The sequence below is a fragment of the Azolla caroliniana genome, unplaced genomic scaffold (assembly GCF_043228905.1).
Source record: "Azolla caroliniana isolate FFs.n. ecotype wild unplaced genomic scaffold, voAzoCaro1.0.p SCAF_8, whole genome shotgun sequence".
Classification (NCBI taxonomy): Eukaryota; Viridiplantae; Streptophyta; class Polypodiopsida; order Salviniales; family Salviniaceae; genus Azolla; species Azolla caroliniana.
This window is the reverse complement of record NW_028230443.1, coordinates 18515220-18535487: the sequence shown is the minus strand read 5'-3', so window position 1 is coordinate 18535487 and position 20268 is coordinate 18515220. Positions and strand designations below refer to the sequence as shown.

Sequence of the window (20268 nt, the reverse complement as noted above, 5' to 3'; positions counted from 1 at the left end):
TGCTGATAATTTCTATAGTAAAATAGACATAGACAACACATTGATCTAGTCCCAATTATGGTTAGTATTAACAATCGACAACAATTCGGTTTAAACCGAACCGACCCGTGAAACCACGGCATAACACTTCAAGCGGTTCCGTTCAAGTTCAAGTTTTTTTAAACAATAATTTCGATTAGGTTCAGTTTAGGGAGTGAACGGTTCAATTTGGTTCAATTTTAATGGTTTGAAACCGCGATTTAAACAGTTTAACGATTTGATAGTTTTTAAAAAAATTTACTTTTCTTTAAAAAAATTTAAAAAAAATTTAAACAACCTTTTCATTTTGAATCCTAATTCTCACATTTTAGGAAACATCTTTAAAATTTTTAAAATTTAAAATTTAAAATAATGAAAATTTTTAAATTTTTAAATTTGAATTTGGACCTATGTTGAAAAAACCAAAATCGAACCACAAAGCCGTGGTTTTAGTAGTTTAATGGTTTAACATTTGGGATTATTACCTAACAATTTCGTGGTTCAATTCGATTCAGGTTTCAAAATTTATAAACGGGTCAGTTTAGACCATGGTTATTTACGTACCCATATTTAACGTTTAAATACTTATAGTACCTCATAATTTGTATAGTACGTACTATACCTCAGTGTTGTTCAGTCAATTATCATGTACATTTGTCTAATATGGTATTTAACCTACATTTGAAAAACAGGTATAATACGTATTTATAAAAAACAAAAAGCAAAAAAGAAAGAAAGATTTTAGTGAAAAAGAAGGAAGAAAGAAGAACATAAAAGATAACGACAAAGAAGAAGAAAAAGAGAGAAAATAAAACAAAAACCTCTCCTGACTCTAAGTGTGATAATCATAGAAGATAGAAGAAGAAGAAAATGAAGAAGAGAGAGAAGAAAATAGAAACCTATCCTGAGTGTGATAATCATAGACAATTCCTCAATCTATGAAGGCATAATCGTAAATAATTACAATTTGAAGTAAAACATCGTGATACACACTTACATTAATTTATCGAATATGTGAATGTCGATATCCATATTATAAGTATTTTAAGATGTAAAATGTCCAAATGTCTTATATGCATTTTAGGATGTAGAACTATATAATGTACATCACAAAATTGTGTAAACATAGATGCTTTTCCCAATATTACAAATATTGTTTAAAAAGGTAAATAATTTTCAAAATTTAAAAGTATTAACATACATTTAACATATTTTTAAATTGGGAGGTACTATACGCGTATTAATACATTATATACGTATGGTATCCGTACCGTATCTAACGTACCTAACAACCTTGGTTTGGACACTCTCAAACCAAACCGTTACCAATTTTTAGTTAGTATTATACGTTTAAAATTCGTAAGCACACCAATCAATGTAGATGGAGACAATCCATAGATGTGTGAAGAAGACTCAGGAGACATCAAAAAGCATAAAGACAACATATGAATGAATATTTTAAGTGGAGAATCCATAGATGTGTGAAGAAGACTCGAGAGATATCAAAAAGCAAGAAGACAGCATATGAATGAACATTATAAGTTCATGGGAATTGGCAAATCATATGATAAAAGGATCAAATCAATTAATTTTTAATCAAGAAGGTACATATATTATTAGGCTTGGATCATGATAACCTTGTACAAAATCAAACTCTTGTAACGATTTGGAAATGCAAAAAAGAATGGCACTAGAAAGAGAGCACATGGTTTATTTAAGAGACTAAAGGAGCCAAAAAGATTGAAAAAAATAGACATAACACAATTGAATGAACCAAAGGAAAGAGTATAGCTAGGAAATTAATCATTAGATTACAGATTGCATTCAGTTTGACAAAGGTGATAAGAGGATGATAAGAGCGACAGAGGATGTAGAGACATTTGGTTATCAGGTGACGAATTATGAGGCAAAGGAGTTGGTCAATCCGGTTTTAACTCAAGACTGGTGATTGTTCTAAAAAGCAACTCCTAATGTTTCCTCACATAATATGTTGAGACTCCTCTCAATTTGTTCTTGAGAGACAAGAGTTACCATGCTTGTTCAACACTAGCCAAATCGTGCAATGTTGACATTTTCATTGAGAATATTTACTAAATGCATCCCTGTTCCTCTACAATTAACAATTGGCAACGGTTCGGTTTGGTTAACCGTGAAACCAGGGCTTAATAATTTAAACGGTTCGATTCGATTTGGTTTGGTTTCTACAATCAAAAACCACGGTTTTAACAGTTTTTTGTTTTTATTTATTTTTTGAAATTTTTAAAAGAATTTTTAAAAAATTTTAAATTTGTTTTTAAACAATCTTTTCAGTTTTAGACTTTATTCTCAGATTAACGGAACATCATTAAAAAAATTTAATTTTTAAAAAATTAAATATTTTAAATTTTACAAATTTTAAAATTTAAAATTTAAAATTTGACCTAAGTTGAAAACCGAAACCTAACCACGAAACCACAGTTTTAACAGTTTAATGGTTTGAAGAAAAAAAAAAACAGTTCGATTTACCGGTTTCGTGGTTCGATCTAGTATATATGAAATTATCTTTTGATTGATATTTCACTTGCCTTTTGAATGTTACATAACAATGAATAAATTATTACATTCTTCAGGGGGTGGGGCTGTGCATCTCAATCAATTCTTTAAATGGAAAGATGACATTAGAATTCCGGATGCTCAAGGCTTAATAATGCATCATCAATAAATGAATCATCTTCAGAACTTCTATAATTACATTTGTATGTTGCGATTCAATTCAACGAAAATGCACCTGGTTAAATATAAAAATCCAGATCTCCCCTTATTAAAGACGCCTTGAATATCCTGAGCCACTACATTTTCTACAGAGAATCAAACCTGAAAAAATCATGAGAAAAATAAAAAAGTGTTGAAAGTTTTTAAGGATTTGACTTTACACCAATCAACTGGAAAAACCCAATTTGAAAACTTTAGTTAATCCTACCTGCTCCTCTGCAAACATAGCAATCAGTCAGACCTGACTCTCCCTTCATCTTTCCATCAGTGCAAAAAACACACTTTGTGCCTCCTGATCCCATGCGATTGTTCATTGATTGTAGTATATCACAAAGTAGAGATTAAAAAAAAAAAATTGAATTAGATGCAGAGTCAATACACCTACTAGATGCTTTTGACTATTGTTGCCATGCTTTTACATTCAGATGAAACAGCCCAAAGATGAGGGTTTTGGGTTTCATAATCTTAAGAATGATGCCATTAACCAGGAGCTTGTTCAATAAACAGTCTATAGATTCAATGTTTAAGCATTATTGTTGCCATGCTTTTACATTCAGATGAAACAGCCCAAAGATGAGGGTTTTGGGTTTCATAATCTTAAGAATGATGCCATTAACCAGGAGCTTGTTCAATAAACAGTCTATAGATTCAATGTTTAAGCATTCGTAGATAATGAGTCAGGTGTTTCAGGAAGAGATGCCATCAGTAAAGCAGAATTCAGTAATCATGCATGAGAGAGAAAGAAAGAAAGAAAGAAAGATATATTAACGTCTTCTTAAGGCCAAAATTGGCCCATGAGACAGTTGGTTTACAACAAATTTGGTATTTATCCAATCATCAGAACTAAAATAAAATAAAGTAAAAATAGAACTTAAACTAAAAGAGAGAATTTCAATCACTTTTAACAAATAATATTAAGTTGGGGTTACTGAATACCATCCAACCAAACTAGCCACAATCCAGTTGAGATTATATCAACCAGAAAATATTCAATCCGTTGAGGCGTTATGAAGTCATACTCAACATGATCCAACAAGATTAGCCTCCATCCATCAAAACTTTATGAAGGAATGCTCAAAATCCTCAAACAAAACTTTACACTATCAAATCACAGTAGTCTCAATCACTGGAAATCCTATTAAATGAAACTCAGTATCATCTAACCAATTCATAGCCTAGCCTTCATCAGTTGAAACTTTATGAATTTAAGTAACTAGACCCTTATAGCCTCTGAAATAAATCACCGACCATAGTTCTGCAGAATGGGAGAACCTCAAAAAACATGGTGCATCAAACAATTAAGGAAATTTAAAACTCAAGGAAGAAATCGGGCAGAATTCATACCATTTCCACCACATTTTCCACATGGGACCGGATCACCCTACAAAAAAATGCATCCATACATGAGATGTATAGATGTCAAAAACTAGAAAAGGACCCAAAAACACACACAAACAAACAAACAAAAACAATCTTATTACATAAACTAAGCTTGAGATCACTAAATAGAGAAAATCGACAGAAACACACACAGAACATGATCATATTACATATACTAACCTTGAGACCAAAGAAAAGAAAGAGAAGAAACAAACAAAACATAATCAGCACATACTACCCTTGAGATGAAAAGAAGAAGAAGAAGAGAGAAGCAACACGCACACAAGCATGATCATATTACATACATACATGCATACATATACATATACATACATACATACATACATACATACATACATACATAGAGAGAAGCAACATGCACACAAACATGATCATATTGCATACATATACATATACATACATACATATACATAAATAGAGAGAAGCAACACACACAAACATGATCATATTACATACATGCATACATACAAATAAGCAACATGCACACAAACATGATCATATTACATACATACATGCATACATATACACATACATACATACATATACATAAATAGAGAGAAGCAACACACACACAAACATGATCATATTACATACATACATACATACATATAAATAAATAGAGAGAAGCAACACGCACACAAACATGATCATATTACATACATACATACATATATACATGTGTGTACACATATGTATATACATAGATACTACACACACACAAACCTTGAGACCAAAGGAAGAGCACAAAACATGATCACATATACACTAACCTTGAGACCGAAATAGAGAGAAGCAACGGTGGCAGAGATGACACTTGCGCCAAGGATTAGGGTTTGAACATCTGGACCAGAGGCATTATTACATCGGGTATTCCTCCTCCTGCGATGGGAAGGTGTGATGAAGATTAGGGATGGATGGGAGCAAGGCAGCATGTGGTGGTCATGCTCAGCACCATCATGAAGTGCAGAGGGAGGAGATGATGATGATGATGATGATGATGCAGTGGAGGCGATGAAGGGAAACGCGGGGGAACAGGAGCCTAACATTCTTCACAGAATCCCTCCATAATCCTTTCTATTTCTCTCTCTCTCTCTTCACAATCGCCCAACATACAAATCGCCCACAACAACATATCCATAGCCTTCCAAAACCCACCATTTTTGTGGGGCCTTAGACCAAACACAAAACTCACACTACTATTAAGTTTTCCCGGAAAATGGCTCACACTACTACTAAGTTCTGCCAGAGAACAAGCTTTTTTATCTCAACTCTTAATAGTAGACCTTTGTAGAGCCGGAAAATGCTCGAACATTTCGACTTGTAGACCCAGAAAGTACTACTAAGTTTTGCCAGAGAAGAAGCTTTTTCTCCGACTCTATAATAGTAGACCTTTGTAGAGCCTGAAAATGCTCGAACATTTCGACTTGTAGACCCAGAATGAAAACCTATGACATTAGAGCATGATGGCATTCAGGGATCTCGAACAGCTTTTTCTGTAACTCTATAATAGTAGACCTTTGTAGAGCCTGAAAATGCTCGAACATTTCGACTTGTAGACCCAGAATGAAAAACTATGACACTAGAGCATGCATGGCATTCAGGGATCTCGAATGGCTGGGTTTGACAACTTCTTGTCTTAACCTCAATGGAAGTTCCATAAACTTTGGGGATTGTCAATCAAAAGAATCTCCTTGCCTACACAATGTGCATTTAGTTACCTAAAGGCAACCACCTTTTGTTTTGTGTTTAGGACATGCATAGTGTAAAGTAATTTGTAAAGCCATATTTTAGAGCAAATTTTTAGCCTGCATGCTCACAAACTAGGAATATGAGGATTATATATGGTATTGTCAATCCAAGCTTCTCTATTTTTGTCATCATTTTGTGTAATGATCTAAAAATTGAGCCTTAAGCCCGCAACCTCAAAGTGGAGATGTATAGGCATTACCACCATATTTCTTTACGTATCTAGAACCAAGGAGCTTTTCCATGGAACCCTCAATGTTAAATTATTAGATCTAATTAGTGAGGATCTCTAATTGCCTCATGTAAAGAGAAAGCCTAGTTTAAAAACCTTTAAGAGTAGGTAGCTAGTTTAATTAATATTTCATGTTTTTAATTCTAATTAGTGGTCATTTTCACAATTTTCTCTTTATGGAGCTAGTTTCTAGGGCTTGATTTATTGATTTGTATATTCCACATATCAATGCAATGCATCTCATGTGGTTTTCACATGGTGCATTCCTTATATAGGCATACAAAACAATAATAAGAAAATGGCTACACTCAAGCACAAATGTCCATAGGCCAAAAGATGACAACAATGTTACCATTCATGAGAGACTAGATTGATCTAGGAGACGATTCACGAGATCCAACTTGGTTATGTCAAATTTATGATTTTAACACTACAATATAAACCAACAAGCTAATAGGCAAAGAGGCAGAGAGATTAATATCACTATTTTTATTCTCTTAGTGTACACAAAGTTGAGAGAGAGCTAGAAGAGTTTTACAAAAGCTTGGAAGGAAATATTGGTAGAATATTGTCATCCTAGAGCCCATAATCAATGGCCATAGCCAAATTCATCCACATTTTGTTTCCATTAAAAAAACTTTTATGATACCATATCCTAAACAGCCATCAATTCAATTTTATTTGATGAGGAACTAGAATTTGATACATACAAATCCATTTTTTTGGCATGTCAGATAAAGATATGATCCGAAAACTCTAAACCCTGCTATATAAGAAGACCTTAATTCTCAAACACCTTAAAGCATGAACACAACATCATGATGTTTTTGTGATCTTTGCTAAAAGACAAAATGCAGGATTGAATTGGCAATATACTCAAAACCATCCATTCCTTCCCAGTTAAAGAAACTTGATAAAAAAGAGAGAAATTTTGGGGCTAATTTTCAACAATGCCAGATTCTTCAAATGTCTCGTTTCATGGCCATGAGCTCACGATAATCTTGTACTCGAGCATAAAGCTGTCTAAAGCATTGCTCAAAATTGTTGAGGGCAGTATCTCTAATGTACTTCAACTTATTGGCATCATGAGGTTTTAGCTGCTTATCGGCACTTTTCCCACAATAGAATCTAGGTGCAATAAATGCTTTTAAATTCCGCTTCTCGAGCGTGGCACTCCTAAGCCTGAAAAACATCAAGAAATTTAATCTCAGTCCTATAGCATGCAGAACAAGAGTGAAATGGTTGTCCTAGGAAGAGCTTTAGAATTTGTAGCTTAACTGTTTATATAGACTGATGCTTTCTCAATAACATAAAAACATATCCTTGAATTTCCAAGAGTAGACAAACATGTTTGCATTATAAAGTCTCCCGACTTCTAACAATCAATTCTACTTGCAAGTAGCATATTCAGAAATCCATCCTTCAGCACAGCATCCGAAGAACTTGGGACAAGCACCGAAAGACCATAGACATTATTAAGGAATCCATAGCACACATTTACTCTTCATCAGCATGTGAAGAATACATTTACATATGCACCAAGTTCCAGTGCATTTTCCTTACCGAACCACATGCAACATTCAAGTTAAACAGTGCAACAACGAAACTGCAGAGACCCTTGAAGAATTGCAAATGAGTGAATGAATACCTGTCCAGTACAGCTCTTGCTTCTGAGTCATTTCTGATGTTGAATTGAACATCCACTGTGCCCTTTTTCCGAACCTCCAAGTCATGAACGCTTGCAATAGTTTCACAAAGCGCCCTAACACTTTCTTCTGAAGCTTGCAAGGGTAAATTTGAAATACGGAAGACAGTTGCAAGCCTGTTTGAATCTGTTACATCTCCCAATCCAAGCTACATAACAAAAGAATATTTATAAATTGCATAATTTGACTTGCATTCTGTATTGCTTACAACATCATACAGAAATCATTTGATGGATTGTGGGCCTTGTGCACAATATACCTTTGAGCCAGATGCACCAATCACAGCATTCGAGCCAGACAAATTGCCATTCACTGCTTCATGACTCTTCACTTTAGTGACTTGAGATTTCGTATTTACATCCACAGCTTCAATTTTCTTCGTTTTGGCAGGTTCAGATTTGACACTTTTTGATTTCATCACACTTTGACAGTTTATAACCTATTAAAAAATGCACATCAGCAAACTAACAGGATTCAATAGATCTAATGATTCAATACATTCTTCTAATTGAAATTGTCTCATGTTCTATTGCTACAAATCAGGAAAGGAAATAAGCAGTCATTACTCAACGAAGACAGTAAACCTTTAATTAACCATTTTAATCATCAAACTAAATAGATTCAATTCCTAATGACAAAAATAATGATTAATGAATACTACGATAGCTTTTTAATCAAGTCTAGCAAGAAATTCCACAGAATTAAACTACTTGGATGATTTTGTTGCCAAAGTATGACCTGCTCTGATAGGTTCCCTTTGTGGCTGTACTCAGGTGCAGCAACATCTGAATCATCATCTTCTTTGTCACTATCAATCTGCACAGAAAGATACATTTAAAAGCAATGAATTAATGTTTGATGTTGATTTTTGGTTGGCAGATGTATACCACTAGTTTCCTACATAACTCAGTTTGTCACTGTTTAGTGCTACAGAAAGATGATGTAATTTTCTCATATTAATTCAACAGAAAGAAGATGGTCATACCACAGCATGCCGTGAGGTGGCTTTGGCAAATGAAACTGATTGAACTACTCCACCTATTGGAAGATTTACAGATTTCTTATGCTGGTTCATAGCTTTTTTCTCTGATGCATTTGGAATCGACTTCTTCCTGATTGAGGAAGACAATTTTCCCATATTTCCAACATCTTTTAATCCTCTATTCTGATGTACTTGTGAATGTCCTGAAATTAAATTTGATCCATCTTGTGGATTCTTTTCTTTCGCTTTATTTGAGTTCAATACTTTCTCCTGAGGTGTATCCTTTTCCTTTGCTACATTCACACTCGGATTCTTTTCAGTTGGCGTTTTTATGGCTAAACTAGGTACTTCTTCCTTGTTTTTGGCCTTTCTAGTATCTGATGCCACAGTATATGAAGGATCATCTTTTTGAATAGATTCCATAATCTTTTTAAGGTCATCATAGCTACCACCAATCTCTTTTCTCACTGCAGTTATCCCGGGCAGCTTTCCATCATTTGAAGCCTTAAATCTAAACCAACAAAAACGTAACCATGAAATGGGTACCAACAATAATATCACAAATATGCATATGTACTGTGCAATGCAGTAAAAGAAAGACACCATTAATAGCAGAGTTTTGTAGTTTCCTAAATGCATTCCTAGTACTAAAATCTACCAAGTAATGATATCAAATCAATTCTAATGCATAAGTTTCATACCTTTCAACAAACTTCAATGTGAGGCCATATTTTTCGTCTTTAGACCTCCTGGTCTTGGAACTTGATGTTTGTGTGCTTAAACCTCTTAAGGAACTTCTGCTAGGACCTATGCATAGATTTAAGTAAACAATTGGGCAAGGAATCAAATGAGAAATTACTATATCCTGTGAAATCTTATGTCTCCTGGAGCAAGCACAACATTACATGAAAGAACTGTATAGAAAGTTAGAACATAAAACGCTTGCATTTTAATTTTCTGCACATGAATAGAAATGTCAACGCATTATGTGAGATTCTGTGGACTTCTAGTGAAAACTTGATTATTTATCTCTATCTGAAGCATGTTCAACACTAAATAGAATAATTGATTAGGAATTCAGACCATGAATATTGATGAAATGCAATTGTGAATGCATATGCTCTCTTTTTTCCAATCATAAGATCTGAAATAATGAATCAAAGAATTGTTTTATTCACGCACAAGAATCAAGACACCAGATAAGAAATTACAAACCAAAATCCCAATCAGAATGTTCATTTTCCACGCATAAGAAACAGAATGCTAAGTTGAAAGTCATTTTCCAACACAAGCTACTGAAAATGCCGAATTCGACACTCTTTCTTAATTCACAAGAATTGAAATGCTATATTAAAGAGTAGTATTTTTCATACATAGAATCAAAACACCAAATCAAGAGAACAACATACATAGAATCAAAACAACAAATCAAGAGAACAATGAATATGGGTACTCATTTTTCTATGCACAAGAATTGAAACGCTGAAACACAACAAATATTACAGTAGATTATTAGGTTCATACTGATTATCACAATACACATCAAAAGGTTGAAGAAATGAATCTGAAGCACCAAGTATATACATCAGTATATATCAAACGGCATTGTATCAATGTTAACTCGTATAACAGATAGTGCTATCAAAACGTACACTAGGAAATAATGCAAGTAGCAAAAATCTAAGCTTTTCCTTCTACTTATGTCCAACAGTGATGAAGACATAAATTGTACAGCGAAGCAAAAACTTGGATATAATCTTAAACGAAGTAAAAGAAAACCAACAAATGCGCAAGGCAAAGCAAAGATGGGTACAGAGAGCATACCTGATAAATGAAGAACGCGCCGAGAAGAATGGCGTAGAGATTGCATCTTCGCCTTCCGCCTCCTTTCTTCTACTTTCTGCAGCTTCTCCTCCTGCTTCTGTCTGAGTTTCTAGGGTTTAAGGAATAATAATAATAATATTATTATTATTATTATTATTATTATTATTATTATTGTTGTTGTTGTTGTTGTTATTGTTATTGTTATTGTTATTGTTATTGTTATTGTTATATGGGGTTTAAGGGTTCTATTGTTATTGTTAATATAATTATTCATTACTATTGTATCTGGGGTTCTCGGGTCTAAGGAATAATAGAATTATTCATTTATCATTATTACTATTAGTATTAATATTATTATATCTAAAGTTCTAAGGTTTAAGGAATAATAGAATGATTAGTTATTATTATTATTATTACTACTACTACTAACAGGAATCAGAAATTTCATAAGTTCATCATCTTTGTGTGTCACTACCATACATGTTTGTGACAAAACGTTCGTTCGTGTTGATCTTCTATTTTCCAGGTGTCAGCCCATTGTGGCCTTCGAAACTCATAAGAGTCTGGGTAGGACAAAGCCCACAACGATCTCCCCGAGGACAATCTCCCAATGGGAGAGGTTGGGGACAATGATCGACCAACAGAATCAAATCGCATGGGTGGTTGTTGCCATGATGTGTTATTTTGTCATATGAAGGAAGACATTTGACACCTCACCATACATTTCTTCAAGATTGTTATCCTCTCCTTTGCTCTCTCTCTCTCTCTCATTTTGGTCTTAGAAGATGTTAATATATCTTTCTTTCTTTCTCTCTTGATTCTTCCTTGCCTTTAGAGAACCTCACTGCTGAACACACACATCCTTCACTTAGCAACAATTAGTAGCTTCCCATACACGAAACACTCCAATCAAACTAGAATATGGTCTATGCCACGGAATAGGTGGTATGATGAGGATTGTAGAGACTTGTATAGACAACTTAAAGTATCGCGACTTAGCGGTACTACTTCCTTAGTACAGGCTCGCAAAGAGATGCGCAAGATGACATGTCGTAAAAGACGAGCTTGGGAAGCATCTCAATATTGGGAACTCTATCGCATGCTCATGTGTAGGGATTGTGTGCTTGCATGGAAGAGACTACGGGAATTGAGACCACAAACACCCATCGAGGATCCCAACACTTGGCACACATATATAGAGAGACTCTACCACGTCTCGAATCAACCACCCATTCCCATGCCTTCCACACCTCGACCTACCATGGGGACACTTTTAACGACCTCTAGGGTCAACATAGGAAGTCCATGGACCACACAGGATTGCGAGCCGAACACATCATATATGCTCGAGAGTGCCTAGCTCCTTTTCTCACACTAATCTTCAACCGCGCCCTCGCTGAGGGTTTTCCACCATAATGGACCATGAACACAGTGGCCCCTATACATAAAGGAGGGGAGCCAATGGACCCAAATACATATAGGACCATTATGATAGGTCATACGCTCACTAAAATATAGGGTGCGGTAATGAAGGCAAAGCTCAGCGATTATATGAAAACCTTAATAAGTCTTCGAGCACCTGAGCAGGTTGCCTTTAGCTGAGCCTTCTCCACTATTGACCATATCTTCACACTTAGATGCTTAATTGACCAGACGAAAGCTCGCAAGAAGAAACTATATTGTTGCTTTGTAGACTTTCGCAAAGCCTTTGACACAGTTCCTAGGGAGCGGTTGTTTGATAGGTTTTAAAGCATGGGGATACCAAATGACATTATATGGGCCATCTATGCTCTATATGAGCAAGTCTCTGGGTGCGTAAGATGCCCAGGTGGCCTATCCAATTGTTTCACCCGCACTATTGGTGTAAAACAAGGTTTCCCCCTATCACCGACTCTTTTTGGAATCTACATTGATGAGATCACTGATTTATTGCTCATAAGGGAGGCAACAGAGTAGTCATTGGGGGTACACAAGTTAGTCTCTTACTCTATGCAGATGACGTAGTTTTGCTCTTGGAGTCTGAACACGACTTACAAAAGCACCTTGATGCCCTATATGAATTTTGCACACAACGAGGATTGGTAGTGAATCTAGTGAAAACTAAAGTCCTTGTCTTTTATACATCGTCTCATACTAGAAGAAAAAGGAAATCGAGTCGATTGAAGAAGTTGACACATCCAAGAAAGTCGAAACAAGCGGCGACGGCAACAGAGTCAAGAAGGATAGAGCCGACCGGAAGAAGAAGGCCAAGACCCGGACGTGGTCTGATATGATAAAGGGCCTGAAGACTGATGACGAATTGGAGATAGCCAATTCGGATAAGAGTTGGAATGAATCAGAGGCACCCGATTCGGAAGAGGTGTTTGATTCGGAGGAGCCGGATCAACTGAAGGCCAAACGAACAAGGTGGTAGCGGAAGTCAACACTGTGACGGAGGAACTGATGGGTCAAGAAGCGTCGAAGTCGCGACAACAAAGGAGCTGAGATGGGCCTCATGAGTAGACAAGGCGACCGAGAAGGTCGAGGTGCGCAAAATTGGACGGGTCAAGGAGCATGAGCCAGGCAGGAGGACGCCAAGGAGAGCCAGAGGAGAGGACCGACTACCATAAATACTGACACCATGATCCGATCTCAAGTTGAGCTTGAGGGGACAAGCTAAACCGGATCCGGATCGGCTGAATAAACCAGAGCCGAATCAACGTCCAAAACAGAGAACCAGATCAGTGTCTAGATGGTATCTGAAACCAAGAGCCGGATCATATTGTAACCGGTAGGTCGTTAGAGGCCTATGGATCTAGCCTAGTACAATAGGCGTATCTTTTGGGAGTTAGTGTCAGTCGCTTGTATGAGCAGTGAAGTACTTGTCAGTCCTTTATGGGCTTGTATTAAAAGTCCTCACTGAGCACATTGTATGTACACAGTGTTATTATTTTGAATCGAGTTTATGCTTTTCTCTCTCTCTGTCTCTCTTGTGTATTCTTTGTTCTTAAGCTTCCATTAAACCTTCATTCTCTTTTTATTGTTGTAATCCGGCTGAGCCGGTTTGTCTACAAGGTTCCACACGCTATTCTTTTCAATTCTCTCATCTGATTGGGTTGTTGACATAAGGAAATGGTTTAGAAGATGGGGTGTGGATGATCTTTTAGAGCTTTCGGGCAATGCTATGCAATATGTAATGATTGAGGAAAGGTTGGTGGAATCATTAAGGATAAAGTGGGAAGATGCTAAGAGGACAAAGCTAGAATACTACGTTGCAAATGTCAACCTTGAATATTGGTCTCAATATAAAGCAAGAATGCCTATTGATCGTATCCAACCTTATCTCATTACCAATATGAGTAGTAATGCTCATAGAGCCCTTACACTACTTTGCATTCGATCTCACAAGTTAGGTATTGAAGTTGCATCATGGTATCAAAATGTAACTAACTTGAAGACATGCAAAGTATGCAATGAAGGCATGGTAGAGGATGAATGCCACTTGGTCTTCACATGCTCGACATATAGTGCAATTCGTTCAAGATATGTTGTCATACTAAGAGGGAGTGATAACTTAAGTGTCATACTTAAGACACCACCGAGAAGGTTGAGCTCATATGTGTATGCTTTATTCACACATAGAGACTTTGTGCTTCAATGTATGAATACCCCTTTTTAGGAAAGAGACACATATCAAGAACACATGTATACTCTGGTCCCATAGGTCAAATTTGGCCTCTTTATGGACAATAAAAATTCTAATTCTAATTCTAATATTCTCTCTCTCTCTCTCTCTCTCTCTCTCTCTCTCTCTCTCTCTCTCCAATGAGCACCTTCAAACTATATAATTGGGAAAAAAATAGAAGTAGTTTGTAAAATTACTAAATGTCAATCAATTTATTAGTTAGACCCTCATAATCGTCTTTTAAATTCGTTGATATTTCCCTAAATGTGTAACTACACATGTCTACAAAATACTATGTTATTTTTTATTCCTAATTATCATACTAGGATTAACAATACTTTATTTAGCCCACCGTTACTACCATAAGAATAACATATACTATTGTGCCTTGAATACAAATCTTACCATCTACTAAGGACATCCTTCTGATGTTTCCAGTTTAATGCCATTGTCCAGCTATTAGGACTAACTACCCAACAAGTTGAGTGTGGTTATTCGTGATGCAAACATTACATTTCCTTTGTAGATGTTGCACACAATATGTGTCTCAGTCATTGATCAAGTTCCAATGAATAACAAACCTTAACCCTATGGACAAATGGGCAATGCACATCTCCCTCACGATTAGAGCCCTTCTTGTCATTGCCCATGATATATTGCTACATGATTTATAATTCTATCTTTCTCCAAACATATTCTCAACTTTCACTTGCCCTTTATTCATGGCAACATGAGTAAATAATACATTAAGTTCCATTCTCTCTATCTTTATCAATGTATATCATTAGAATAACAATCAATAAAGCACCTCACTTAATTGGCATGTTTTTGTTAAGCGGTCTCTTGTTTGTTTGATTAGATGTATCATACTCATATGGACAATGTAGATTATATCATTGGAGTAGTTCAACACTTCTATTCATTTACCACTCGATTGAAATTACAAAGATAACCAAGGTGTTTTTCAAGTTGCCAAATTTAGCGAATTTCTCACAAATGACATTTTTTTTATATCCTAGTTTTCAATACTTCACTAGTTAGAAGTTATGTCTTTAGTATTGTTATACATTTAGTATTGTTTGATTTGACAACAACTTTGTGTGCAAGTGACCATGTTTGTGAGCGAATGCCCACATGATGGAAGGACCAACTCGTTGATTGAACTCCAAGTCATGTTTTGTTTTGGGTTGATTGATTCCATCTCCTTCTACTCTCTCAAAAATGCGCGTGAGTTGTATTTTAACCAACTTAAAAACGTGAAAAACTCAAAGTCCACAAACATTTGCACTTATCTGTATCAACTAACAATCGGCAACGGTTTGAGTTGAACTGAACCGAACCACAAAACTACGACTTAATGGCTTAATGGTTTCAATGGTTCGGTTTTTAAAAAATGTTTGGTTTGGTTTCAATAGTCAGAAACCGCGGTTTAAACGGTTTTTTATTTCTTATTTCAATTATTTTTTTAAAAAAAATTAAAAAAATTGTTTTTAAACAATCTTTTCATTTTTAGACCTTATTCTCACATTTTAGGAACGTCTTTAAAATTTAAAAAATTTAAAACAATGAAATATTAAAAAATTAAAAAATTAAAAAATTAAAAAATTAAAAAATAAAATAAAATAGACGTAAGTTGAAAACCGAAACCGAATCACAAAACCACGGTTTTTAAGGTTTAATGGTTTAACGGTTTGAAAAATGTTTAACAATTTCGTGGTTTGGTTCAAGTTTCAAAAAATTTAAACGGTTCGGTTCCAAACCAGTTCGGTTTGAGAGGGCTCAAACCGAACTGGACCGTTGCCGATTGTTAGTATCAACAAAGAACCGTATGTTTGGTTGTACTCTAAACTCAAGTTGTATGATGAAATTGATGTGCAAATTGAAGAAATCTGGCAAATATGTATCTACACGAGGATAACTCTTATTAAGACTAGCCGTATCATGTGCACACTATGAATATATATATATATATATATATATATATATATATATATATAAATGAAAACTCATTTATATCCAATAACACAACGACAATGATATTGAAAGTGATTTTATAAACAACTTCTCGTGCAATTGGTAATACGGATAAGCCGGTTCACATTGAAAGTTCATATTATGAGATGACAAGATATTGGGAAAGATCTAGACCTGAGCCCTTTCAACCAAACGCATATTTTGGACGGTTGGACAAAAATTACTTTGAGAGACATACATATATGCATGCATGCACTCTATAGGCATATCATATAAACATGATTGTTGTGAAGGGGTTCCTTTTGACACAAAGAAAACACATACATATGTATATGATATACACATACACATACAAGATATAGATTCAGATATAGATATGTATAGATATAAATACAAGATATAGATACATATACATATACTTTTATACATATACATATACACATACTTTTATACATATACATATACATATACATATACATATACATATACATATACTTAAAGTATACATATACATATACATATATACACAATCCCATACACAATCACAATCACATTCACATACACATACACAATCCCATACACAATCACAATCACAATCACAATCACATACACATACACATACACATACACATACACATACACATACACATACACATACACATACACATACACATACACATACACATACACATACACATACACATACACATACACATACACATACACATACACATACACATACACATACACATACACATACACATACACATACACATACACATACACATACACATACACATACACATACACATACACATACATATACACATAACACATAACACATAACACATAACACATAACACATAACACAATCACATACACTCGATTCTCAAAAAGGGCCGTTGTGATTTTCATTCATAATAATAATAATGAATGGTTTTTACCTGTTTTTTAATTTTTTTTGCAGCCTTTTTGTTTTTTTTTCTTGTTTTTCTCGCTCTTTTTCAAAACTTCATTCATTTTTTCCCTCACAAACAAACATCCCATTCATTTTGATCATACTTCTGATTGGGCTTCTTCTTCTTCTTCTTCTTCTTCTTCTTCTTCTTCTTCTTCTTTGTAGCATTTCTGAATATTAGGGTTTTGTTCGCATGGCAGAGATATGGGAGAAGAAGCTCTGCAGAGTGTGCATAGAATAGAAAGTACTATAGAAACAGAGCACATAGTCCCCCTCCTACTCATGAAGATTAAGGCCATCTGCTATGAATTCTGCCAACAACTGCCCATCTGCTATTTCTGCATCTAAGCCCCTTGCAAATCACTGATTCTGCCCAAAACAAAACAGCCAAAAATCTACTTGTTTTCAACTCCCCTGTATTAAGTGTTTATAAATATATACCGAATGAATCGTGGAAATCGTTTCGCTCTGACATAGCTCAAATCTGGAGAATTTTCATCGAGGTAAATCTTACATAGCTCAAGATTTGTTTTAAGTCGGCTATTTTATACGTTTCTCGTGTGCATCTATGCATATGTTATTCATTCGAGATCCGTTTGTATTTCCAATAACAGTGAATTCTTGGGCTGTAGATCACGGGAACCATCTTTAGTTTGGTTCAAGTATGGGCTGTATATCCTCCAAATTACTCAGGGAACAGGCATCAGTGGATGATGGATTGTGTATTTGTCCAGTTCAAATTTCACCAAAGATGAATTCTACCAATTCTTCTGTTCAGTACTACCATCGCCATTGCGTTTCTCTCACCTCAACTTCGTATGGTTTCATGAAAGTCGATTCACCAATCAAGAGCAGCATCATTTCACAGAAGAAGATGAATGAGAAAGGGGTGGAAACAGGGACATTGACAGAGATGTATGGTAAACTGAGTAATTTAGGAATGGATGAAGAAGCTATTCAAAAGAAGACACAGATGGATGCAGCCTATAAATCAAATGTTAGGATGAATTTGGGTTCACCAGAGTATGCAATTTCAGAGAGCATTAATGTGGGAGACATGATGATGGGTCTTGAAGAAGCTGCATCATCATCATCATCATTATCATCACAAATTCATGAAGAATCTATCCATGAATTGGCTTCTCAAACAACCTTCTCTACCTCAATGAAGCCGAAGCGGAGACAAATCAACAATCAGAGGCCTGATAAGAAAAAGCTAAGAATAGTTAAGAATGTGGGCGGGCTCGAATCGAATGAGATGGATAACAATGTTGAAGAAGAATTGGGTAAAGAGAATTCAATCCCAAACATTGCGAATACAGCATTAATGCCGACAAGAAGCCCTCTTCTTCTAAGAAAGGAAAGCATCGCAAGCAATCGGTTTCTTCTTCGCTCGATTGATCATGCCATTGTGCCCATGAAGGAGTTGTGTCCATCCAAACCACATGTGATGATGAAAAAGTATTCAATCCCATATACACCGCCTTCGGCAAAAATGAACCCATCGGGATTATCTTCGAGCAATCTAGTTTCAACTGAACCAAATAGCCCCTTGTTTGATCCCGACCTCGTTGCATCTTATGAAGAAGATCTACAATATCTCTCGGGAAGAGATTGGGATTTGCGGCACAAGAGCCCCATTAGAGGGCTGGACAGAAGAATCTACGATCCATTGGAGAGTTTCGAAGCAAAGTGTCCCCCTAGTGGTCACAACAAGGTTGTCATCTACACCACAACACTTCGTGGGATTCGCAAGACGTTCGAGGACTGCAATGTTGCGAGGGGCATTCTCCGGAACTTTGATGTGATCATGGATGAGCGTGATGTGTCGATGCATCTTGAGTTTCTGAATGAGCTACGAGAGCTCATGGGAAAGGTTGTTTCGGTGCCGAGGATCTTTATCAAGGGCCGATACATTGGAGGTATAGATGAGGTCGGGAAACTTCATGAAGATGGCAAACTGAGTGAGCTTTTGGAAGGCCTTCCTAAAGATGTGAACAAGGGGGATGTGTGTGATGGATGTGGTGGTGTCCGTTTCGTGCCTTGTTTAGAATGCAATGGAAGTCGTAAAGTGCGAATCGAAGGCAATCATCGTGTCTTGAGGTGCTCAGAATGTAATGAGAATGGATTGATTCAGTGTCCTATATGCACATAAAGGCATTTAATTCATCAAAAACAACATAAAAACCACTATATTATGGTGCCTGGATTTCATTTGTCTTAACATGGGTGAAGACAAGAATGTATGTATTAATTGTTTCTTTTGTCAAAAGTATGTATTAACGTTTATGTTTAAAATTTGTGACTCTTTTTATAGTCTATTGGTTTTTTTTTTTCGTGTGTATAGAATTTTAAATTTGGTAATGTGATGACATCCCTTTGCAAATACTTGAAAGTTTTGAAGGTAGATTTTCAAGAGGATGAATGAGGGTGGGGTCCTTTCTCATCTCTTCACTAACAAAAGTTCATGATGGGAAGGGACCCACAAATGCTTGTTCTTTTTAAAAAGGAGGCCAACTAAATTAAGCCTATGACTATATATAACTGGATTTAGAATTCATTTGGCTATATCTCCACTAAAGTGAGTGTTTTTTGTTTGGGGTGATGATAGATATGGGGCGCTGGACATTATATACTTGTTCGTGGGGGTTATATCCTTCATTCTGATGTGTTATGCTAAATGAAGGAGTTATAAGGCAATGCAATTTTCTTGCTGAATTTGATATAAGGTTGTCATTTGAATCCTCTTTTGGTGCAATTGCTACCTACACTATTATAATGGCCATCAATGGTTAGTATGATGTGGCGACAATATATGTAGAAACCTTTGGGTGACCTTGATTGGAAAGATATTGGTGATATCTTGTAGAACAATGCTCAAGCATTTTGGACTCCATGATCCAAATTGTCTCATTCTAGGTAGCTGTCATTGGTCCTTTGAACCAAAACTCGAGGATATCCCCTTAAAGTTCTACCCCCCTATATGAATTCTCTATCTTTTTTATCTATTCA

General features: G+C 35.6%; 3 protein-coding genes across 4 annotated transcripts; 1 reads left to right on the top strand and 2 right to left on the bottom strand.

Annotated features, from left to right (window-relative positions):
* Positions 1-2546: 2546 nt before the first annotated feature.
* Positions 2547-5294, bottom strand: LOC147861231 (thylakoid lumenal P17.1 protein). Its single transcript, XM_087323255.1, has 4 exons — positions 4941-5294; positions 4114-4150; positions 2978-3061; positions 2547-2871 (listed from the first exon to the last, which is right to left on the bottom strand). Exons 1-4 carry the CDS (start codon positions 5214-5216, stop codon positions 2819-2821), a joined length of 450 nt encoding a protein of 149 aa, XP_087179381.1. The 5' UTR covers positions 5217-5294; the 3' UTR covers positions 2547-2818.
* A 1516-nt stretch (positions 5295-6810) lies between these two features.
* LOC147861230 (uncharacterized) lies at positions 6811-10799 on the bottom strand. Of its 2 annotated transcripts, none has more exons than XM_087323990.1 (7): positions 10661-10799; positions 9538-9643; positions 8840-9347; positions 8593-8670; positions 8114-8293; positions 7797-8002; positions 6811-7330 (listed from the first exon to the last, which is right to left on the bottom strand). In XM_087323990.1, exons 1-7 carry the CDS (start codon positions 10704-10706, stop codon positions 7111-7113), a joined length of 1344 nt encoding a protein of 447 aa, XP_087180116.1. In that variant the 5' UTR covers positions 10707-10799; the 3' UTR covers positions 6811-7110. The 2 variants fall into 2 exon arrangements, with proteins under 2 accessions (XP_087180116.1, XP_087180117.1); XM_087323991.1 differs by having other exon boundaries at positions 9538-9750; positions 10661-10749.
* A 7080-nt stretch (positions 10800-17879) lies between these two features.
* Positions 17880-19577, top strand: LOC147861229 (uncharacterized). Its single transcript, XM_087324020.1, has one exon. It carries the CDS (start codon positions 17921-17923, stop codon positions 19409-19411), a length of 1491 nt encoding a protein of 496 aa, XP_087180146.1. The 5' UTR covers positions 17880-17920; the 3' UTR covers positions 19412-19577.
* The last annotated feature ends 691 nt before the right edge of the window (positions 19578-20268 follow it).